Source organism: Pipra filicauda, unplaced genomic scaffold (genome assembly GCF_003945595.2).
Source record: "Pipra filicauda isolate LSUMZ 115617 unplaced genomic scaffold, ASM394559v2 scaffold380_size693359_pilon, whole genome shotgun sequence".
Lineage (NCBI taxonomy): Eukaryota > Metazoa > Chordata > Aves > Passeriformes > Pipridae > Pipra > Pipra filicauda.
The window spans coordinates 633,797-658,150 of record NW_024104510.1 but is presented as its reverse complement, the minus strand read 5'-3'; the positions used below and the strand labels follow the sequence as shown (position 1 = coordinate 658,150).

The following is a 24,354-nucleotide window of genomic DNA, read 5'->3' as shown; positions in this document are numbered from 1 at the left end:
AAGTGCCTCAGATGAACAGGAGACATTGCTGTCAGGTTTAACAAGGGTATTCTCAGTCAGAACTGCATAGGATATAGATCTTGTTTCCAACATAGCCCTGCCAGATCCCCAGATCTAATGATCCTTAGAATGAACTGCAAGATAAACGTCTCCCTCTAGCCACCACCGCGTTCATCATTCCTGTTGCAGGGAGGAAGGAAAAAAAGGTTATTTTCGCATCTGAAGCAAGTTTGTATCTCTAGGAAAGTTACTACATACAAGCTCAAGTCAGGTCTCTGAAATCTACTTAGGTTGTACTGCACAGAATAGCAGAACAAATTAATTAGTAACTTCTAATTCTGAAAACGCAATTTAATCTAACTCATTTTCAGTACTTGTTTATATTTTAGAGTACATTTTATGTTAAAAGAATCACCTAGAAAAGACGAGTTTTAGAGGCAATCATTATCTGCATCAGGAGATGTGATACATGCACCACTGATTTAAGTGGATTGCAGGTGCAAGCCCATCCTTGCAAGCAAATTATCACAAATGATATATGAATTTGTGGCCTGCATCAAGCAGGGAATTCCAGCCAGCTGATAACAGTCCTACCCAGCCTCCAAAACCACAGCTTGTTTCACCACTGCACCAGAATGACAATGGTGTGCAAAAACTGAAGAATGGTTAAAACTGAAAAACTGAATTATTACATAGCAATATGGTAGTACATCTAGAAGTGCTTAATGTATTATTAACAGTTCCTTTTAGCTAAACTTTAATAGATGTTTAACCACATTCAGCATATCAGCTTTTATAGGACAGATCAAATAAAAGGCACAGAATTAAATAAAGAGCAATTCTTTCCTAATGAAGCTTCCCTTCTCCCCCTGCAATGACTACTTTTGACTTGACACAGTAGCATCCATGACTTGACAACAGTACCTGATAACACCATGTATAAAATTATTACAAAACAACTCCACCAACACAATTGCTCAAAAACATTTGAATCTACTACTCTCTCTCCAAGAATCAGTAGCTCAGTGATGGCAGACAGAGAACCAAGACATTATTAATCCAATATAGAAATATGAAATAAGAAACATGTTAGAACAAGACCGCAATATGCAGCTCTAAGTTCTGTTATCCACAAAATAAAAATGCAACTTTTTATCATCTGCTTATTTCACAAGTTTGTCACATGTTGCCAAGGATCATTTTATCATCTTTATTATATATTAAAATAACCACTGGCTGATCTGAGCATGCAATTATAAGAGGAAAATCATGCAAATAAAGCAATGCTGGGAAACAGGAACAGGAGTTACATTATCTATACACTGACAACTGCACTAGTTTACATACTAAAAAAAAAAAAATTCAACAAAGAACTCTTTAGGATTAGAGCTATAACTTCCTTTCTCAAAACACTTTAAACACATTACATAGTGTTTTTCAGTTTCTGATGTAAGGCCCTCACACATATCTCACATTTGTACTGGATGTAGCACAACAGGTTACCAAGCCACAGCAGTCAAAAAAAAGCAAATCCATCCTAAATAAATACACCTTCAAACATGTCAGATTTTATGCTGCAGTTCCTTCTGTCAATTTTAGGTTCAAGTCCCTACTTACTGTAGTCCAGGATTCTTGCATTTTACATTTTGTACACAGATGCTACAAATACTGTTACAGAGGATATCCAAATCCAAACCCCGTGGAACACAGAGGCAACGTGGGAAAGAAAAGCACAGCAAAAAAAGAAAGAGGAGGTAACCCGTTGTTAGAACAGAGCACCCCTTCACAAACAGCTCTTGCTTCCTCACAAAGAATGCACTGGATTTCCATTTGAACAACCAAAAGCTTGGGTGCATGTGAATTTTTTTTTATTTGGTGCCCAGTGTTTATCTATTGCCTAAGATTCCATTTTCCTGGTCCAACTCCCTAAGTGCCAAAGTTTATCTCCGCTGCTTTTGTGCCTATTTACTCAGGTTAACTTGGCATTTGGCTTCCTACGCCTGAGAGAGTCACACTGAGAAGTTCTGTGACACTTTGTTTCTTTGAAAAGCAAAGAGATGCCAAGAGTACCTGCTATCTCTGCCCTCAGAATGGAGTATTTATCAGCTGCTCAACTGCCCACAATTTTTTTGGAAGATCCAACAGCTGCAATACAAACAGCTCAAACACACTGTAAAACTTAACAGAAATTCCCCTCGAATATTCGGAAACATCAACAGTAGCACCAAAATAACTTATGCAAAGAAGATACCAAAAAGCTGTATGGAAGTACTGTTGCTGAGCACTTCAGACTGCTGCCCACAGAGACAGGCAAGTGTTTAAACACTGCTGGACTGACTGGGCTGCATTATTGACACTACAGCTTTTTATGCTTTGGTTGAGGTAACCAACACACAAGGAGAGAAAAAAAAAACCCAAACCAAAGCAAACAACTTTGTAATGAACAGTTGCTGAAGCCAAAGGTACAATTTCTTTCACAAAACAATTCTCACAGGCCATGTTTTGCTAGGAAAGACAAACAATGCAGTATTCCCTTATCCACAGGTATTAAACTGTAGCGAATTACTATTAAAGTATTTGTACCTTTTAAGTACTTTTCAAATATTTTAATAGCAGTTCAGGTTCTCTGTAGTGCTGGTTCATAATCCAGTCTAATATAGCTATTGAAAATGCTTAAACGCTTTAGGTTTTTTATGCCTTCCTGACTGGGGGTGAGGAGAAAAGAATGAGACAAGAATAAAAATCTGACAAGCTGGAGCAACTGATCTATACAACCCACAAACTGATTCAAAGTCCGCTTACAGCACAGAACAGTTCTCAAAAACAAACAAACAAAACCCCCAAACCAAAAATTACAACAACCCGCCCCAAAACAAAAAAACGAACAAAAAAATCCCACAAAGACACAGGAGCTTCCAATGAAGGTAAAAAGTATTTGCTTTTTAATATGCATTTAAGTCACAGTATCTATTTTGAGATCATTACACCAGGTAACAATTTATTGTATTCTCAAAGTATTTTACAAGTGCCCATCTATACATTGAAGGAGCAGGTACTGAAGAAACCCAAACCTTGTGGTTTCAGAGCAAAAATAAAGCTAGTGACCACCATTCTTTCCATTCATCTTTATCATCAGTTGCACAACACACTATTCTTAAAAATGCAAAAACCATCACAATAAGTAAATCAAATCAAAGATGTGCATTTCAACATTTTTCTGGCAGTCCTGATCTGATGCCAGTACTAAAATGCAACCATAATCTAGTTAGGACCATTTGAAATTATTTGAGAAATTCTGGATTTATGCCATTTTCAATGTCCTGTATCACTCTGGCAAAAAAAAAAAACCTAACAGCTCTTTAAGGAAAAACAATCATTTAATGCAGTTTCTATTGATGGAACAGAATACATTCAAAAAGAGCAGCTATTGATCAGAACATACTGAAATGAAGACAGACCTGGTGTACCAGTGAAAATTTAGCTGAAAGCTATGTATTTCAAGACATTATTCAAGTCAAAACTCAAGGAAAACTTGAGGGTAAAAAACAGCTGTTAAAGTATTAACTGTGTCTGATAGCAGGTTACACAGTACATACACACACTCATTCCTTCTGCAGTACTTATTTGCAAGGCTGTAGCTCTGAGATTTCTCCTTCGCCAATAAATTATTTACTATGATATAGTGCACAGAACGTGGTGAAACATTTCCTCACTACTCAGGAGACAGACACACTGCAAAAGTCCATGTCTCTGAACATGAGAAATGGAGACGAGAGCCTCCTTGCATCTTCATTAGCTAGATCCCTTCTCCTCTTTGGCAGCAGAGGCCTCCACAGAAGCAGCTTCCAAATCTTTGCTGGACTTCTCTTCATTTTCATCCTCTTGAGGGTAAAGATCCGGGTATTTTTGCATGCATTCCTGCATGGCACGGAATTGGTCCACACAGTCTGATCCCTTTATTTCTTCTGTGCTATAGTGGAAACAAGAAAAGGCTGACTTGAACTGTTCCCCACAGGGACCACTAGCCATTCCACCCAGACATGGGCAATTCCAATTGATATCTCCATTGGGCAATATCAATCCTGAACAAACAAGAGAGAAGAAAAGTTAAGCGTTCCTTCCAAAAATTGATTTAATTCAGTGACAGCTTCTAGGCTGCAGGTGAACTGAAGTACTAATAATGCCACATTAGCTGTGTAGCTTTAAGCGTGGTAAACACCTTTCACTTCCCGGCCAGTCTGTTTCTCTCTCTGATCTGTATAATCCTTTAATAAGCACAAGTGAAATTAGTTCTCTATCCATCTCTGAATTAAGTCTCTCTCTAGACTACAGGCCACTGAGACTATTCTAAGGGAGCTACAAAACACATAGAAGTCAAGTCAATCCACTTGCCAGACTCTGTCAGGGGAACAACAGAAAGCATTAAAATCATGTCATACAAGTAATAAGAATTTAAATTAAGGCTAGAAATCTTTTATATCAAACTGAATGGATGAATTTTTCTTTGTTTTTAATGAACTCTGAAATACTAACCCACAATTTTCCCCCTTCAAGTTTGAACTGGAAGACCACAATTACAACAATAAAAATCAGCATATCTGTAAAACGCAGATTAAGTCACGTGCCACAGAACACAAGGAACAGAGAACAGAGCATGCCAGCCTGTCTGCTTGCCAGAAAACAAATTGCACTTTAGATCACAACTGAAAGGGAGTTAAGATTTACTTAAGACTCTAAACTGGAACAGCTTCTGCTCTGGAACAGTTAAAGCCACCATAGAAATACTTCACTGATGGAATGGCAAGGTGAAGATTTAAGGGTTTAGGTTCTTTGAGATATCAACTAATTTGCACAATGAAGGTCAAGAGCAAGCCAGAGAACTTCTTTTCTCTAAGTTTTAGAAATTCAATATAACAGAGTTGGTCATGGGGGCTTCTAGAGTCTTTAAAAGATTTCTTTAAGGCAATACATCTCCATTTTCTTTCTCTATCTTGTATGAACACACATGCAGGTATGTTCATCTATGAAGAACAAGAGCAATACTGTGCTATCATCCAAGCTGGTTTCTTCTCCATTTGAACACTTTGCTCTCCTCCTCTTTAGCAGACTTTCCTAACTTCATCTCCAGGTTGAGTTTCTGCAGAAGCAGACAGCATGTGCATAAACCTGAAGTTTAAGCACTTTCCCTACAGAAGGGGGTATTAAAATACCACTGGCAGAGCATTAATTCTGATTCAAACATGAAATTATATTTAGGGCCTGATAAAACTTAATGTTACCTAAAATACTGCCATGGAATGCAAGAAACCAATTTATTGTCTTTGTCCTGTGGGATCATGAAGTTCCAGTTTTTCTCCCAAGTGCAACTCCTTGGACACCAGGCTGCAATATCATGAATCTTAGACTGGTACAGCAAAAGCAGCTCAATCATTTATTGCTACATTAGAAGGAATATTTTACTCTAATTTGCAATGGATCAACGATGTGCTTTAACTCAGCCAATGCAGTTCAGCAGAAAATTACACTGAGTCAGTCAAATCTCGGTGTTGCTCAGACTTGTTTTTCATTACAGAAAGTAAAAACCTCCTTAGCGTGATTTAGTCAACTACAGTAATATTCATATTTGGCAAGAGAGTTTTGTAAAGTATCTCTAATAATAATTTTACTGAGAAGATAAAACCTGGTCCAGTGCATCAGGGCATCTCTAGATGCCTGGATGAAAAGCAGCACTTCTGAGACAAGACAATGGGTGGCTGGTGCCAGATTCCTCATTGCCAAAGACTACATAAAGCAGAAAGAAGTTAATCATACAGTACAACTTGCTTTGTTAACTAGATTTTGAAGTCCTATATGCCTCCCTGCTAACATCAACCAGTCATTTTAAAGTCATTTTTATAATACTTTGAAAAGAAAAAAATACATGAAGTTTTGAAATGTTCCTGAAGACACCACAGCAATAAAATTACTGTAATATAATTATCTTAAAATAGATTTCTCCTTTTAGAACCAGAACTGCCTTGTAAGCATGCAAATTTTAACAATATAAGAGTTATCCCATAAAACAATACATCCTATGATATCACAAGAGCATTGACTTGCACCTATTTGATCACTGAAATAGCATCAGTTTCAGATGTTATATGCACAGAAATCATGCTTTAAAAAAATCCAAGCAAAAATACAGATGAATAAGGCAAGCATTTCCTCATTGACAATCACAGCAGAGTTCACACGTCAATGAGTAAGTTTATCAGCCAGCTTAGAGCACAATTAAATCGGAAACAGATTTCAGCCGCCGCTCTCCCTGAATCACAAGCCTGCAATAGATAGGATTATTATTTTAAAGTAAAACTGAATTAAAATTTGTTTCAAATGCAACCTGAACCTCACTGATTCAGTGGGTTGTAATCTACTTGAGCCTGCACTTGGGGAAGAAAATACAATGCTGTTTACATCACAACAGATCCAGGTTTGTGTTAACAATCGATTGCTGACATCACATAATCTAATCCCTCGTGGCTCACAGAATCTGTTAATATCATGGATGGAGGCAGGTCCATCTGCATCTTTGTCAACACTTGTCTTTGGACTTGCTGTAATGAAGTCCCACTGTTGTTCTGAGAAAAGTTTCTTTCCTGTTATATGACAAACATTTCAGTAACAAGTTTATCTGCCAGTGATTCACAGTATAAGATGACAGACACATGGGAAGCAGGAATGAAAGAGACACCACCAGTCACAAAAACAGTCCAGTACATCTGATCACTCATCAAGTTATTTCTTAAAAGAAATAACTTCATCACTCCTCTTTAGAAACCACATTAAAACTGTCTCTAAAATAAGATGACAGGAACAAGCCTGGAAAAACAGAAGGGAAAGACCAGCAACAATCTGTGTCTGAGGTCCAATTCCACAAGTGCTTTTAGCCAACTTTCCCATCATAGCTGTAATGCTAATAAAAATTACTTTGCATGCATAAAACTCATCAGTGCCTTCTTCGTATAAGCTTAATAAGAAATTATTCTAACTTATGGCAGCAAAGATCTCAGGAAAAACAGGGATCTTTCATGTTTAAATTCCGCCATCTGCAACACACAGGACTAGAAACGAGCTTTACAGTAAGAATGCTATTTCAAAACTGCTGCAGTGAATTCTTAATTTGTTTTCATCAGCCACAGCTGTCAAGAGGCACATACAGTGAATCGTGAGCTACACTGCAATATGACATGCTAACTTAAACTTTTGTCTGGTTTGCCTGCCTTTCCATTTCACATGGCTTCTTTAATTTCAATGGTTTTGATTTAAAGCAAGTCATTAACATTTTGCTTACCAAAATCTCCTAAGTGATACAACAACAAAAAATATTGATAGAAATAAGAATACTACACAAATTTATTTTCTCCCAAGGGAAACACAACTCATGTTTTCCTGAATGATCTACTGACTCAAGCACACTACTGAAAGACTAATGTATGTTAATATCTGGGGCATAATGAGAACTTAAAAAAAATACCAAACTACATGTTTATCTTAAATATGAAAAAGGCCACTTCAAAACCCCAAAATTTTAAACTAAAGTTTCAGATGTATTAGAAAACAATGCAGATTATGGTGGATCTGTATAATGAATCTATTCTTTCCTAGGTATGACTGGTCTGTATAGCACAGCAAAAAAGATGAGAAGAGTCATTCCAGTTAATTATACAACAGAATTTGAACACTGGAAACCAAGTCTTCTATTCAAAGCAGAAGCTAAATCAGAAAAGCCTGCACATTACGTTATGTACAGCAAATCTCTTTCCAATTTTCACTTAAATAAAAGCCACGCAAGCCACAGCTGCTGCACTTCAACATATTCCAAACCATTTCGCCCCCAAGTTTCACTCCCATTAGAGGCAGCTACATTCTGTGATATGTCAGTTGTTTCTCTGTTCTGATCTAATGCACTGTAGCCCTCGGTCGCTCAAGTGAGTTTTCAGAGAACCTATAAAACATGGCAGTAACTCACCACATGCTAAAAAACCCTCAACAAACTAACAAACAAAACCCAACAACAACATGCCCTCCCCAAACTTATTAACAGAATTTAAATATAGTCTGGTTTGTTATTGTGAATCCCACAGACATACATTGTCACTGTAAGGTGTCCCTGACGTAACAACCTTCTGGCTTTCTGCCTTTTCTTCTCTGCTGTGCTGCTGAGGAAGCAAGTGACCTAACATGCTATAAATGCAGGATTGCTAGGAAAAAAAACCCTCTCCTCCTCACCACAGCCCTTCCATATCCAGCAAAATACACATAAAAGGAATCGATGAGTGTGGCATGCAAACAAAAAGGAAGTGGCTGTTTTAATTTTGACTAGTTTATTACCCAAATATATGGCACAAGACTATATACTTGGGGTATATGCACAACTAGGAAAAGAGTCATTTAGGGCAGACAGGAGACAGAACAAAAAAAAAAAACCCTCTTCAGATGTACAAAGAGAATTGTTTGCTATGTTCACATTCCAAATTTTGGTAGTATGTCTGCCATTATGCTCTGTCTATGATGTCCACTGGAGATAAACACCCTTCCCTTTCCTCTTAAAAGACAGTGTCAAAACCAGACGTTTAGTTATAAGGCCAATATGAATCCATGTGCTGCAGCATGAATGTACTTAGCTAAAGAGCAGGCCACTTTGTTTAGCTGTACACCACATAAAGTGACTGAACAGTAACAGTAAAATCTCCAAGGGTTTGTATGTTCTCCAGATGTGATATCTAGAAAAAGTAGCTTTGCTTTATTTTTCAAGCAGTCTCCAGTTTTTCAGAGGAAACAGAAAGCCACAGAAAAGGAATGGGGAACTTAATTCTACCATCTGATCATTAGAGGCTGTTAACTCTTCACTTAACAGACCAATATTGGATTTCAAATTTGCCTGAGACAAGAATTAAAAACTCAGATTTTGTTTCATTTCCACATGTAATACTGACAGGAACAAGTACTCCTCAAAATGAGCTCTCCTCAGACACTGTTTGCCAGCTAAGGATGAACTGCTTTAGGTGTATCATTTTTAGGTTCCATCTTCCATTTTAGTCAAGGCAGTAACAGATACAAGTGTCACAATGATTTTATTGTCTGGAGGGGTTTTTAGCCAAAATCTTTGGGGGCTGAAGCACCATTCCCATGGTGAAGGTGATGACAAACACCAAAGCATAGACTGTTTCCACCAAATAGGCAGTTTGGGTATTAGGTCTTAGCCAGCAAAGCAACCTACCTGAAAACACAAGGTAGGATTCCTGAGAGATACTAAAATGCACTTTTTAAATAGCCTTCTGCAACTGAATTTCTCTCATTGTTCTCATTTGGGTCATTATAACATTGAACAGGCTAATCACTGCTGATAAGCAAAACTTTTAGTTATATAGTTGACTACATTCAGTTGTAATGAGGCCAAAATAGGCAGATAAATGCAAAATCACTTCACCACAAATCTATGTAGAAAAAAAGGTATTTTAATGACTCAGGAAGACATGATTGAAATTACACTACATACTGTATCAGCTAACAGAAACCCTGTGTGCTCCAGCTGCTAAACTGTGCTTAAATGCTGCCCTCTAAAGGTCTCAGAGCCACTGGCATAACTTTCAGTTTCGAACAAAATTTCAAGAAGAGTGAAGAATTTACTTCAATCTCAGTGAAGCTGAAACCAATGAAATCACCTCACACAAAGTGCAGAGGCTAAAAGACCTGCAAACAGAGACAATTAGAAAAAAAAATCTAAATTTGCAGATGTTCATGATAATTATTAACCTAGGGCAAGATTATATAATCATCATGATAGGAAGATTATATCATTTACCTATTAGAAACAATCTAAAATAAACTCTGTGCAACCAGACTATTATGAGTCTTGGTCTCAGAAGTATTTTGCTCTCTTAAATCTTTATTTGCAGGTTAGATCTACTTCATGTAAGACCTGCAATCTTCACTGAAAACTTCCATCTTTTCAAGGCAAGATTATTACAGTTGAAAACTCAGTAATTTGAACTTACCTGTTATGTACCATTGAAAGACATTACTACTAACTGTTGATTATATTGCTATGAGTATAGTACAGCACTAGCCAGACATAACTGGCCTAAAATCAGATATCCAGAGATCACCAAATTACACAATTTCAGGGGTAAACAGGCAGGTGAGCAACTCACATCAATGACAGTGGTATGTAACTCATGCCAGTTTCTCTAAAAATTGTGTGGTGTCACTGAAAACAGTGAAAAAATTACCATCATTTTCACTGATTCAGCTCTAACTTTGTTAATAAAAGAATAAAAGGAAAAGGTTTTTCTGGATATCCCTGGCTAATAACCAAGACTAAAAGCCATCAAGTGATTATTTGAACAGGCCACTGCAAAAAAATCATTACAAGTGTAGGAAAAAAAACACTGTAAGGAAAGCATGTCATTTGTGACGCCCTAACTCGGCAGTTAAAATTACCAAAAGTTTGGGGGTTTACGTGCTGCACAACCAGCTGCCCTCAGTGTTTAAAAATTAATAATTTTTACCTAATTTGTTTTCTTTTATTGGTTTTACATGTGATGTACCACTCTTTACTTCCCTTCTTCTCCTCACTACTGACCTTGTTCTTCGTAAGGGTCATCTGGGTCATCTGCAACCAGCTCAGCACTGCTCGGTGTCTCATGGTCCTCCTTGGTCGCAAATATAATTCTGTCTTTTCCTACCACACAGGAAACGAGAAGTTCAGATAAATCTGAGACAGAACGAGAGTCATTTACAAAATGGCCACGAGGTAATGAGATATTCATCGTGATGCACTAATGTTAATGGTGACTGAATTCTGTTGTACTTAACCATCATCTTCAACTATTGGCTCAGTGGAACTCATACACACTGAAATTCTATTCTTCTAAAGTTCCAATTTTCACAGCAACGTCCTGTAATGGCTGCAGATCACAGTACAGTTCACTGAACTTTGAAATTAAAAAGCTGTTTCAAAACAAGCTCAAACTACCCTGTTACCAGGACTAACACAGACAAAGGAGTTAGACTAAAAAAAAAAGAAGAGCGAAAGAAAAAACCACACTAAATAACTGTTCAATAGATGCTTATTAATAACAGTGCTCTTCATTAAAGACTAGTGTAATATTTTACAGTAATCATCTGAATTAAATATTGAAGAGAACCATCATGGTGTAGAACTAACTATACTGACAGGTGCTGTGAACATTCCCAAGGACAGAAACCCAAAAGAGAATACTTCCTGCTCTTGGGCCACTCTTGATTTAACCAAAAAGTTCCATTGCGGGGTGGGGAAGCTTGGCTGGAAACCTGAGTGGTTTTCTAACAACTCTGTAAAACTGTAACAGACACTCCAAGGCAGGCACAAGCAGAAAAGAACAGCTACCTGAAACCCTTCTCAACGCCCAACTGAGTGTTCATTGAGCAGAAAAAAATGGTAAAGTCCCCGAGAATTCTCCCAATTCATAAAGTCACTACAGTGACTCGGCGTATTAGAAATTAGGATCTTCTGGCCCCTCCATGTGACCTCAGCCAGAAGATGTTCACTAACTTCCTTTACTTTGCTCAGTAACCAACATGCATTTGAACATGTCTGAGAAACAAATACATCGAAAACCTTTTAAAAGGGAAACTATTCTGGTAACTCTTTGTACTCCAGCAAACTTTAAAATGGAATGTTAATTGATATAAATGGAACTAGAAACAAGTGAACTCTAACCCCTGTCGCTGCAATTTTGTAGGGTAGCATAAGGCAGCTTACAGATCTCGAAAAACTAAATAAAGGGCAGCATAAAGCATAAAAGAGGTCCGTAGGTTATGACTGCCTCACCGCGGTTTATAACCAGCATTCATTGTGCCAAAGTTTGTAACTTAAAAATGGCATTTAGAACTACAGAACGGTTTTGGTTTGTTTTGTTTTTTTTTTTTTCTCCAGTTTGAAAGTTTACATTTATCCACTTTGCATTACTTAAGAGGTCAGGGATATATACACACATACATCTATATATATATATGGATGTATACATATATACCTATATATATACAGAAAAACATAGATATATATCTCCCACTGTAAGAAATGCTCCAGCCTTATAAATACCACAACTCGTACAACACGATACAGACACATAAAGCTCGCGCTCTGCCCCCCCCGTCCATCTACCGCGTTTTCCTTAAGAAGGCAAAACGCGACACCTCTGGCCATTAAGCTAAGCCAAAAGAGGTAACTTTAACCCCTGCGGGCGGGTGCCATTGCAGGACAGGGAGCCGCCCGCACTCCGCAGCAAAATCCGGTCCCTGCGGGGCTCTCCCGCCGCGCTCCGGCCCTTCCCAGCCCGCGCCCGGGGCTCGGCGCCCTCCCCGCCTCATGGCCCCGCCGCGCTTCCCGCCCTCCGCCAGGGGAAGGGTCGGCGCGGCAGCGCTGCCCCCGCGGGCGGCTCGCGCGCCTCTTCCCCCCTCCGCCTGCGCCTTCCCCTCACGAACGGGCGGTCACCCCTCGGCGCCCCCACCCCGCCCCGGCCGCCTCAGGGCGAGCCCGTCCCGGCAGGGTGACATTGAGGAGGACACGCGGGCGCACCTTCCTGCCTGCAGTAGGACATGGCGGAGCCGGCCGGTGCCTCCCCCCGCAGCGCGCCGCGCACTGGCCCCGCCGCTCCGCCGTTCCAGCACGGCCCGCACCGCTCCGGGCAGCGCCGCTCCACGCCGCGACCTCCCGCCTCCGGAAGCGCCTTCGCTGCCCGCCGGCGGCCGCTGACGCACCTCCTGAGGAGGGAGCTGCGGCTCCGCCAGGCCCGGCCCCGCCGCACTACAGCTCCCGCCCGCCCCGCGGGAGGAGGGAGGAAGGCAGGGAGAGAGGCCGGGAGAGAGGAAGGGCTTCCCGGCCGCGGCGGGAACTACGCGTCCCGGCGTGCGCCGCTGCGGGCGGGGAGCGGCTCGGGGGCGGGAGAGCCCTGAGGCGGAGGAGGGCGCGGCTGTCGGTGCGCGGCTGTTGTGGTCTCTGTGGTGGTACCCGGGGGGATCAACAGGCTCAAGATGTCGAGGAACGTAAGTGCTGCTCGCACCGACCGCCCGGGCCGGCCCGTTCCCCCCACGAGGTGCCCTGGCTGGGGCCAGAGGCCTGGACAGGTCACAGCCCCCGGGCATCTCCAGAAGAGACGAAGAGAAGCCCCATCCCCTGCTTTGGCTGCTTGCGTGTTCTGATCTAAAGCTGCATCTTGGCAATCCCCCACAGCCCGCCTACACACAGATAAACCCCTGGGCTCTCACAGGACAGCAGCAGCGGTTTTGTTTTAAGCTATCGGTTTTTGTTGCCCTGGATGTAATTATTTTGAAGTATGCGGGCGCTCTGTCGCTGGTGAGGTGAAGTGTAACTTGTTATTTATAGCGATGTTTTAGCTGGTCTGGAATTCAGAACTGTTACTCAGTTTGTCACGGCCTGAATGCAGGGCGTGGACACCAAATACAGAACCTAGAGACAAACTGGAGAAAGCTTGAACCACTGTGAAAGAAATCGGTTTTTTCCATCAGGCTGGAGTTTTATTTATTGATTGTATTTCTGATTTCAAAAGTGTGATGAGTCATTTAATAAGTGTGGGAAAATTTTGGTCCAAGGCAAGAGGTGCTACTCTCTAGAGCAGTTGTATTAACAAAGCAAACAGACTTGTTTTGAAACGGAATGCTTTCCCCTTTCACACCAATATTGCATTTTTGGTTTATCTCCAACAGTTCTCTGACACTGGCAGCAGAAAAGAGCATGTTAAAATCACAAGTGAGTCCAAACCGGGGTTCCTGGAGAGGCTCAGCGAGACTTCTGGTGGCATGTTGATGGGACTTGTGACATTTCTTTTGGCTTTCTACCTTCTTTTTACCAATGAAGTAAGTGAAATATTGTCAGGGTTTGTACAGAGCTTTATTACTTCATCCATGAGAAGAAGAATTTATGTTTGGACAACCTGGTGCTTATGCTTGGGGTATAAGAGAAGAGTGAAATCACAGGGCCACAGATAGTATTTCTGTAGAACTGAGTGTAGTAGAGACAGTGGCCATGTGTGGTGAGACAGAAGATGAGAGACTGATGCAGAAACAGTCTGTGGTATTATTGTAAGGGAGTTGCATGAGCCAACCACGTTCCAGCCTTCTCTCTTTTCTTGGGATAACAAAAGGCCCTAATTTCTAGTGTTGTTACAATTGTGCTAAAGGAATTCATACCCCATGTTGCAAAACCAGGAGTGTTATTTACTAATTTATTCTCAGTGTTATTTTATATCTTGGTTTTAGGTTAAAAAAAAAGAATAAGCAGGGAATCCTAGCACCTTACCATTGCAAACATACAGGCTTTGGCAGTTTTGGAGTGGGGGAGCATAATTTTGTGAATTTTCACCTAAGACTTCCTTTTGTACCTCTATACGAGGAAAAAGAACTACTCCCAATTTTGATGACTTTGCAGAAAAAAGCACACCATGACATCATGGTAAGGCAGGGGAAACTGCTGCCAGGAAGTCTCCTGGGTCTGTGGAAAAGGGACCATAATTTGCATCATTTTTGCAGTTATTCATGAACGATGAACAAAAGAGGTGAAGAGCTTTGGACCATTGCAGGAATAATTTATGTTTGAGAAACTTAGTCAGTGGTAATGGTCCCGCTGTGTGGGGAAGAAATACTGCCCCAAACTATGTCAGACACAGAGAGAGTGGAGAAGTACAAGTGTGTTTTGAAAATATGCCTTGAGGCTGAATACACAAGCATTCCTTGTGGTCCTCAGTTTAGTTGTCTTCTAACCTTTTTCACAAAACACTGCTGTGCCATTGATTCTTCACAAGTTGATTTTGGTTTTCTTGATTGCAGGGACGAGCGTTAAGGACAGCCAAATCTCTTGATGAGGGACTTTCTCTTGTGGTCCCTCTTGATACCATCCACAGTATCTCACAGCAGAATGAAGGGAGACTGGTGCACTTGTCTGGTGCTCTGAGTACATCTAAGGTAAATGAAATAGTACCTTGAAGATATGAGTATTTCAACCTTGGAGGGAAGGAAAAGTCTTTGCCGATTAAAGTTATGTTTGATATCCAGAAGAGATGTGTAGCTTTTCTCCTCCTCTGTAAGCATTGCCAGCTACCACCCAAACTTTATCCTGTATTCAAATGTGTGTAACATAGAGCTAACTGTGTCCGGGGAGCTATGTAAATGGGTTTGATAGTAAAAGTACAGTGTTTGAATTTGTGAGGTACAGCATTTCTACTGACTTGTTTTCTTTAACTTTTCCACAGCCCTTGTTTGACCCCAGCTACGGGCTTTCCATCCACGCTGTCAAACTTAAGCGTAACGTGGAAATGTACCAGTGGGTAGAATATGAAGATTCCAAGTAAGTGAAAGTAATCTTTTGAAGTTCTTTATAAAAATGTTGTATTAACAGGATCTCCTCACAATTTTTTTGTAACTTCATTCAATCTCTTAATTTCTTTAGTACTTTAAATGTGTGCAAATTGAAGTACTTAACTAAACCGAGACACGATTTCTTGATTTTTATAAGACTCTGATACCTTAATAATAAAAAACCAACATTAATTTCTAGATTTGAAAGTAAACTAGAAATTTTAGTTGTTTGAGAAACACGTGGGTTAGCTCATCATAGGCAATATTGCAGTCTTTGTACCTTTTCAAGGCAATTAACAAAACTAATGAGATGTTTACTGTGCTCGTAGTTGCAAACCAAATAGGGAAAATGTTTCTGCTGTTACTAATAATTCCACTGACAGTAGTATGAAAGTTATTAGCTCTTAGGTAGGTCTTACTGCACAGAATTCATGTTTCAAATGTCTTTCATGTCACAAAAAAAGTCAGAGGTTGTGAAGGTTTGAAAAACAATTTCTCAGTTTTAGCTTGCTTATGGTGCAACATCTGTAAAACATTTGATTTAGGTCAGCTCACTGTCTTTAATACTAGTTGTTCCTCATTGATCTAGTCAACACCTCCTTGTTGGAAACATGGGAATAAACAGGTTGTGACTGTTCAGCGTTTGTGTGTAGTTTTCTCCTTGTACAGAGAATCTGTGTCTTCAGAGCCTGTAGTTCAGAGAAGAGTTAAGTTACGTGTGAAGATAAGTTTGTGTTGTCAGTGATCTGTCTGTTCATTTCATTTGTAAAGTGTATTCTGCCCTGAGCAAGGGTGTGTGTGCACTGTTTTGGTTCTCATCCCAACCACTTTTCTCTACAGGGAATATGAAGAGAATGGTGAGATTAAGAAAGAGACAAAGTATTCATACAGTAAGTTGATCAACGGAAAGTACCTTTTTTTATGCATGTAACTTTGGGCTTTTGTGTGTGTGTATTTTGTTTATTTTTGGTAAAACCTGAATTTTCTTCTTGGGAAAGCAAGGAAAGGAATGTGAAGAAATAAACAAAAGTTCTGATACCTAAACAAGCGGCAGAACCTCCTTTCTTGGGCTAACTGAGGTGAAAGGAGATGTGCTGTTAGCAGAAAGTACTGCAGAAAACCTGAGTCTTGTCCTGGAACTGCTAAAGGTTCAGAGCAGCATCCAGGGATAGAAGGCTCCAGAGATAGGACTCACAAGGCCCCCAGTGACAGGAAATGGGCAGAGATGGAAGTTTGTTCGAAGCTACACCTGAGATTACACTTCAGACATGGAGTAACTGGGCATTTATCAGCTGTGAGCAGCAGAGAATAGACAGGAAAAAGCAGTGTAGCTGCTGCCTCCTGTAAGGGAGCCTTTTGAAAACTTGTTTATGTGTTGATACCAGGTAATGAAAACCACCAGCACCTTCTGATGTGCACTGTGGCTTTTGTCAAAGGCTTTTTTGGCAGGAGCAGAACTGAGCATGATATTCTGATCTGCTCAGGGGCAGGAAAATACTCTGAGTCATCATATTGCTGGAGATTGGTCTCTGTGCTTCATTTATCTCTGATTAAAGCTCATGGATGTGTAACATGGGCGTGCAGCAGTTTCTGGGTGTGATCATGTAAAACTACCCAGCTCAGTGAAACCTTGGACTCTGCTGCATGGAGGTACATAAGGAGCAAAGCTAGTGGTTGTGAGCTGTGAAAAACAGCCTTATAGGCTGACAGGGAACAAAAAGAAATGCCATTTAAAAAACCAGCTGCCCTCTCAAGACTGATGGATTCTGTCCAGTGAAGGTCTGTGTATTATTAGCTGTGGTGGGTTAGGCTTGGCTGGCAGCCAAGGACCCACACAGCTGCTTGCCTGCTTTCCTCCTCAGGGGTACTGGAGAAGAGACTGGGAAGAACAGGAATTAGAGAGCTTGTAGGTTGAAATAAAGATAGGGAGATAGCTTTCCAGTTGCCATTGTGGGCAAAACAGACTTGACTGGGGAAAATTAACTTAAATATTTTTTTTAATTGATAATAAATTAATTACTGAATCGGTGTTGGCAAAACACATTTGCTCTCGCCCTTTTCCAGGATCAAGTTCACTCCAGACTCCTGTCCCTTTGCCCTCTGCCCCTTGTTATCACCACAGGTTACCCTCACTCCCTTTAGTGAGGGCTGGGGTTGGGCTTACAGTTCGTACGTGGTGGTTTCTCTCTGCCACTCTTTCCAGCTGGTTTCACAGAGCTCACAGCCCTTCCTCACAAAACCAGGTAATTCCCAAAGTGTGGAGCCAGGAATCAAAGCCTGATCATGGAAGATACCAGCAGCAAAGCTGAGCAAAGTTGAGTTACAATTTTATCCCTAACATTTATTTTTTTTCCCTAAATCCCACCATTCCCTAACAGGGATCTAGGAGGATGGATCTAAGTATCAGTACAGACTATCACATACATACCTTGATGTAAACAGTATTACTGGAAGTGTGACTTAGAGCTGATTAATTGATTAAGGGGTGTCTTCAGTAACTCAGATCCAAGTGTCTTTTCCTCAACCTTCATATCATTCTGTTTAGATACAGAGTGGAAATCGGAAGTTGTGAACAGCAGAAACTTTGATAAAGAAATTGGACACAAAAACCCAAGGTAATGTTCCACCTGGCACAGTCCCTCTGGAGTCTGTCACTGGATCTGATCACAGATGAAAGCTAAATGACTAATTTCATAACACAGTGAAGTAGATGGAAACTGCTGTTCTTTTGGTAGTTGGGAGAATGAAGGCATAAAGAAATTAGAGAGCAGTTCAGAGCTGCCTGGTGGGACCAGAATTAAGCTGTCCATTGGTAATGGCTGGGCATCAAGCTATTGTTAAATTACCCATGGACCTTGGGGTCTCTGTGGAGGAGAATTTGAATGGGTTCCTTTCTGGCTTTTATTGTCCTTTAGTGCAGTCTATTAGTAATTCTTTCTTTTATTACAAGTAGAGGGTTAGAATAGCAGATGTCCCCTGAGCTTGTCATGCCACTTGCATGCTGCCTTTTCTAAATCAGTGTGCATAAGCTCACAGGCTTGTTTATGGCAATTGCCATATAGAATTTGTTTCTTATATCTCTCACCTGCAGCATATTAGTTACACTATAATGTGCCATTTTTATTGCTGAGTTTTAGCTTGCTGGCCATTCTCCTGAGGTTTACCATAATACCTTTTCTGTGCCGTATATTACATACTGTAAAATAAGAGTTTGATTCTGGGACTAATCAGGGGCTCTCTCTGTTCCTCAGTGCCATGGCTGTGGAGTCTTTCACTGCTGTTTCCCCTAACGTCCAGGTCGGCAGCTTTGTCCTTTCTAAGGGTAAGGATTGCTCTGTCCTGGCTTTGTGTCTGCTGTTGCATCAGCAGTGGACTTTGGTTTTTTTCACCATAGCCGTCGTGTCCAGTGATAATCGGGAAGCCAGCCAGCAAATTGGCTGTTCCAGGTTAGACACTGGGCCTCAGTGTGATGCTTTATTCTCCTTAGGTCTCGTGGATAAAATTGACAACTTCAAGCGGTTGAGCTTGGCGAACCTTGAGGATCCACATGCTGATGTTACCCGAGGAGGAGATTACTTTTATCACAGTGAGAACCCCAGGCGTCCAGAAGTAAGACAAGAAAGATAAACCAAAGCAGTGATTACTCTTAGGTGAAAAAGAAAGTGAGGCATGTCCCATTTCTATTTAAAGATATAGAAAATGGAGTGCAGACCCTCACACAGGATGACTCCCTTAGTGCAGTCCTTCAGCATGAGTTCTTCTCTTGCAGGAAGCTTCTGATCCTGCTTCTTTGTCTTCTGTTTTCTTGAGTCTGCCATGCTTTTAAATGGAAAGACATGGAATGGTGCTGGGAGGTGGGTTCTACCTCTGCCTTGCTGAAAGCAGTACAATGAAATGGCTTGTTGTCAGCTTGTGCTGCCTGATCTGCTCTGCCAAAAGATGAAATGAGTAGCGATGAACAAAGCATATAATTGGTGTTAATGTGCTCCTGCAGCTAAATCAGAGGGGGCATTGCAACACAGTTTTTGAGCTCTCTTGTTTCGGCTGTCAACTAGCCCTGAAAAAGTACAGCTTGGAAATCATTCTGGATATCCTCTGGCTTGACATAAACATTCAGAAGAAGTGTTAGTACATAAAGGGCGTTCCCATGCTGAGTTGTCTTTCCTGTGATTCTCCTTTGTGAAACAATCTTTCTTGACTTCCATTCTTTTCTTGTTTGTAGGTGGGAGACCTTCGTGTCTCGTTCTTCTATGCGGGTCTATGTGAAGATGATCCCCATTTGGGCTCTGCTGATAAGGTGAATCTTCAGCTGTTTTTGTGTTTTGTAAACTCTGTTCCCAACTCAGTAACCAGTAAATACTTTTCCCTTTGTTCCAAGGTGACTGTGATTGCTCGCCAGCGAGGTGATCAGCTGGTTCCATATCACACCAAGTCTGGAGACGTCCTGGAGATCCTGTACCCTGGGGATCTCTCTGTGGAGGTGAGATACTACACTGTACTAGTGAAGGGTTAAAACTGGAGATGGTAGTGCAGAAGCAGCAGAGGAGCAAGCTCTCATTCTTCTTCAGGCCTGCTCTAATGGAGCAGATACTCAGTGTAAACATTGGCTTTTCTCCCTCCTTTTTCTAGAACAACATGCTGTAGCCTGTCTTTCCCTTCCAGGTTCCTGCACATTCTGTGTGTTGCAGAAAATGCCAAGCTTTGGCCAGTAACAGTCCATAATTTGGCTATAATAATTCCTGTGGGTTTTTTTTTTTAATCCTCTTGTGATGCTTTTGAACATCCTTTGCTTTAAAGACTGTTTCTGCACCTTCTCATTTTGCTTTTATTTGCTCCTTCATAGTTTCCTGCTTATACATTCATGCACGTGCTTTTGAAAAGGTGTCGTATAACAATAGTAAAAATCGGGCTTTAATTAAATAAACCATAGGAGGTATTCTCTCTTCAGCTCCTAATAACAGGACTTCAGGCTTGTTTGAAATGTTTATTGCAATTGTGGCTGAGAAAGAACCTTCAGGCAGAGCATTATGCTCCAGTAAATCCTGCATGCTCCAGCAATTTGGTGGTTCATTTACTCCTTTTAGTAGGTTTGTTTCCATTAATGATTGTATCATGCCTTGCTGCAAAAAAAACCCCAGATGTCAAGAGTTTACAGGAGCTCCCAAAAACAGTTAAAAGGGCTTTTGTTTTGACTTGAAAGTAGCACTAGAATCCCCTCTCTGCTGTGAGCTTTGAATCTTCATTAGAACGAATTCTAGTTTGTTGAAAATTAACTCACTACAAATGAATAATTTGTAGAGTAGTTGTATGTACAAGTAATCAGTCAGTCATACACCGATTTAGTGCTTTATTATGTCCCAGCCGTCTTCGTGTGATGTTTTCTAGAGCCAGAGGGTCACACAACCCATTTTGAAAAAAATCTTAGAAGTCTTGCAGATAGATGCTTTGCTTTGCTTTGCCTGATGAAATGCAGAAACACCTTTTATCTTTTCTTCCCTTCCTCCTGCTTGCTCTCTTTCACACACCTTTCCTTCAGCCATCAGTGGATAGTATTGCCTTTTCTCTCTTCCTCCGAGCACAGTGAAGTCAGATCCTTCTGTCTTCAGTACAGTCACCTATTAGTATCTTGTTTTCCACCGTAATGTTGAATGTATCCAACTGCAGCAAAACCTGTGTGCTCTCTGCCTGTGGTTAGTGTCAAATGGTGCTTATTAGGCTCTTAATTCAGGAAAAAATTCAGTTTCCCTCATGCTGCACTGTGCAATCTATTGCAGTGGGCTGCCACACTGCACAAACAAAACCCTGTGGAATGAGCTGCAATGTACTTTCCACAAGAGAAATTGTACTCCTAAAATGCTGTTGGCTCTGATTTGCTCATAATATGCTGGAATTAAGAGGATCTGGAAAGAAATTGAGGAACAGGCTTCATGTCATGATGTTTGCTTTCAGGAGGTGTTTCAGAAGGAGCATCAGAGTAACACCATGAAGACCTGGGCCCTCCGTGCAGCAGGCTGGCTCTCAATGTTTGTAGGCATCAGCCTAATGACTCGAATCTTTTACACATTAGGTAAGATTTTTTACAGAAAGGTAAAATGACCTACAAATAGGATTGTAACCTCTAGAGAGTCTTCTTTTGCTCCCATATGCAGTTAATTAGTTTGGAGACCAGGAGGAGTCTGGTTTGAACTCAGATTTGATTTGATCTGAAAGTCTCTGTAGGCAACTGCAGGTAAACAGGATCCCAAAACCATCTGGTTGTTTTGTGAACACTAAAAATATCCCATGCAAATATCTGTTGCCAGTCTCAGAAGATCCAAGCCCAGTGCTTACCAAAATCAGAAGCCAAAGCACATGTTGGGCTGGTTTTTTCAAAAGGTACTGCAAGACAATGACTTTCTGCACCCACATGCAACTGGTCCCCCCCAACAGGTCCTAGTCAGTAGTTGTATGGAAATATGTCTTCGTGTCTGGTTATTCTACACCATTGTAAACAACAGCAAAGAAAGTTTTTGTTTATCTATTTAACCTATAAAAATGCTGGAATAAAACCAGAAAAGCAGGACGATGCCTCAAACTTGTATAAACTTCAGACATCAAAGATATCATTTGCTTTGTAGCTGGGAACTTTTTTTTCTGATCTATTTATCCATATACATGCTGCTGCAAGATCTATTGTTACCTGAAATTAATTTTCATGCTAGCATCTTGTATCAGTTGCCCTAGACTTGCTCCATAGCTACCAGGCTATTCATCTCCTCTGCCTCTCAAGCCTTGGACAAGTCTTCAGACTTCATTTTGGATTACGTCCTGTCTGAAGAGATCACGATAGCCTTGCCTTATATATTTAGCTGCTGCTTAATTATCACGTGCCTTGAGGATGCCTGGAATGCCTTATCCAGTGCTCATGATAAATAGCTTTGTCTTTGATTGAGTCTGTCTTTGATTGCATTAGTTAGTGTGCAGGTCCTAGGCACAAACGAGACTTTCTTTTAAACTGTCATCCTGTCAACTGCTTTATCCCATGTTTAATTCTCTCTGCAGTGGACTGGTTTCCTGTTGTGAGGGATCTGGTTAACATTGGATTAAAAGCGTTTGCCTTCTGCGTGGCCACTTCGCTGTCACTCCTGACCATCTCCGTGGGGTGGCTCTTCTACCGCCCCCTCTGGGCTCTGCTCATTGCGCTGCTCGCCGTGGTTCCCGTCGTGGTGGCAAGATCTCGTGTTCCACCCAAGAAGCAGCAGTGAGAAGGAGGTGGTCGGGTCTTGAGCTGAATCCTGGTTAGAAACTTCTCAAGTGCATTTCTGTCCTGGCTCTTGCACTGTGCTTCCAGCAAATCACAGCTCAGCAGCGAGCACCAAGAGCTGGGGAGGGGGCTTGAATGGGACTGTTGATACACGTTATCCATGGGACTATAGGATGGTGTTTGTAGGAAGTCAGTGACATCAACTTGGGGGGAAAAAAGCAGTTTGGAGTGTCTGTGTTGATGATAAGTTAGTGAACAAGCAGCTTTGTGCCTCTTACTGCTTAGTAATTCCCCTGATTTGAGAACTGGCAAGTCCTCACTGACAGGTGTGGGTGTGTTTTGGAGAAGGCGCCAGCTGGATCCCATGGACCATGGTTAGGTATCCTTAGGAAATACATGTGTGTACCTGTCCCTGAAAGCCCTCCCTCTGCTGCCTTTTCTAGTAGCACAGTCAGGTACATTCCTTTGGCTGATGCATTTGGCAGTGTGTGTGTTTAAAGGGAAAATTGCTTAGGCAAATTCCACACAATACTCATGTAAACCATGTGCTTCTGGACTGAGGATTTTCAAAGTAACTCAGTATAATGAGTGGCCAGGTTAGCAGTGCTCTGAGGTTGGGTGAATTTATTAGGAGGCATTGATTTCCCCCAACCTTTTAAAAGTCTCTGAAGTTGTTCTTGATTAAGCATCCAAAATGATAGCCCAGACTATACCATTGCATAAGTATTTCAAAAATTTAACTTCAAATCGCACTTAAAGGGATGCTCTGAGGTCACTAACCTGTAAATATACAACCTGCTGCCTTGAAACAACATTAGCTTTTATAATTGAATATATAGTCTTTAAAATATTTGGGGTTTTTTTTGCTGTGTATACTGTTTCTTTTGAATTTCACTTAGTAAGGACAACGAACATACTCCATGAAATTAAATAATGGAAACGGTTTTGCCTGACTAGTTTTCATAGATTTTAGTAGCCTAAATTAAGAGCTTTGTATCATGTTAGAGGAATGCCTTCTTGTAGTGTTGTGATGGCTCATGTTTACATATCTCTGTTGTAACCAGTACTCAAGACTGGAGACACTCTGGTACTGTTTAAAGTCTCTCCACCAGGATGGAGTCTGGCTTCCAGATGGGCCCTCCTGCACTACAGTGTTTCAGGGGTTTCTCTAAGTATATACAATTCTGTACAAAAATAATGTCTTCATTTATGAAATCTATTTATGACCATCAGAAGAGTGTTCTCTGTACCAAAAGAACTTGACTTGAACATACATAAAAGCAAATGTTTGCTAGAAATGGTACTGACAGAGAAATGAGTTACAAATCATAAATGTTTTGAGAAGTCATAATTACTTTATTAGTCTTAATTACTTTAATTCTTTTGGTATTTGAATGTTGTCGGTTCAGTCTCATGTCTCAGTTCTGCCGGTAAAAGCAGGAGCAGTGTGTGAAAGGACAGGAAGGGGATGTGGCCTCATGCATGCAGCTGGCCCGTGTTAGCGGTACTGCAGTGTCTTCCTGCTGCTCACCAACACCAACTTGTGCTCCACCAGTTGGGAATTGCGCTCCACTGGGGAGAGAATGTATTGGAATGCTGCTGTTTTGCCCATGATGCAGGACGCTAGCCAGCATTACCAAATTAGAGATGAAGATACAATTTTCTACAGAAGTGCTGAGCTTTTGTATATTTAATAAAATACGGTTTTCAAAAGG

General features: G+C 40.9%; 2 protein-coding genes across 2 annotated transcripts; one reads left to right on the top strand and one right to left on the bottom strand.

The window, feature by feature from the left end:
• Positions 1-2,919: 2,919 nt before the first annotated feature.
• On the bottom strand, positions 2,920-12,850 carry CHCHD4 (coiled-coil-helix-coiled-coil-helix domain containing 4). The gene is made up of 3 exons (XM_027713817.2): positions 12,602-12,850; positions 10,625-10,723; positions 2,920-4,082 (listed from the first exon to the last, which is right to left on the bottom strand). Exons 1-3 carry the CDS (start codon positions 12,621-12,623, stop codon positions 3,793-3,795), a joined length of 411 nt encoding a protein of 136 aa, XP_027569618.1. The 5' UTR covers positions 12,624-12,850; the 3' UTR covers positions 2,920-3,792.
• TMEM43 (transmembrane protein 43) lies at positions 12,573-24,352 on the top strand. The gene is made up of 12 exons (XM_027713816.2): positions 12,573-13,068; positions 13,750-13,899; positions 14,869-15,003; positions 15,291-15,385; positions 16,237-16,286; positions 17,942-18,011; positions 18,648-18,718; positions 18,884-19,005; positions 19,619-19,693; positions 19,775-19,876; positions 21,346-21,463; positions 22,438-24,352. The coding sequence occupies exons 1-12, from the start codon at positions 13,057-13,059 to the stop codon at positions 22,638-22,640; spliced, it is 1,203 nt and encodes a 400-aa protein (XP_027569617.1). The 5' UTR covers positions 12,573-13,056; the 3' UTR covers positions 22,641-24,352.
• Positions 24,353-24,354: the final 2 nt, after the last annotated feature.

What these genes read in the sequence shown, in the direction of transcription:
- CHCHD4 (XM_027713817.2), bottom strand. Translation starts at nt 12,623, where the DNA reads ATGTCCTACTGCAGGCAGGAAG. An exon ending in GTCCTACTGCAGGCAGGAAG is followed by an intron (nt 10,724 to 12,601) that starts GTGCGCCCGCGT and finishes CCTGTGTGGTAG; the next exon opens with GAAAAGACAGAATTATATTT. An exon ending in TGACCCTTACGAAGAACAAG is followed by an intron (nt 4,083 to 10,624) that starts GTCAGTAGTGAG and finishes TTGTTTGTTCAG; the next exon opens with GATTGATATTGCCCAATGGA.
- TMEM43 (XM_027713816.2), top strand. An exon ending in ATTTGGGCTCTGCTGATAAG is followed by an intron (nt 19,694 to 19,774) that starts GTGAATCTTCAG and finishes CTTTGTTCCAAG; the next exon opens with GTGACTGTGATTGCTCGCCA. An exon ending in TCGAATCTTTTACACATTAG is followed by an intron (nt 21,464 to 22,437) that starts GTAAGATTTTTT and finishes TTCTCTCTGCAG; the next exon opens with TGGACTGGTTTCCTGTTGTG.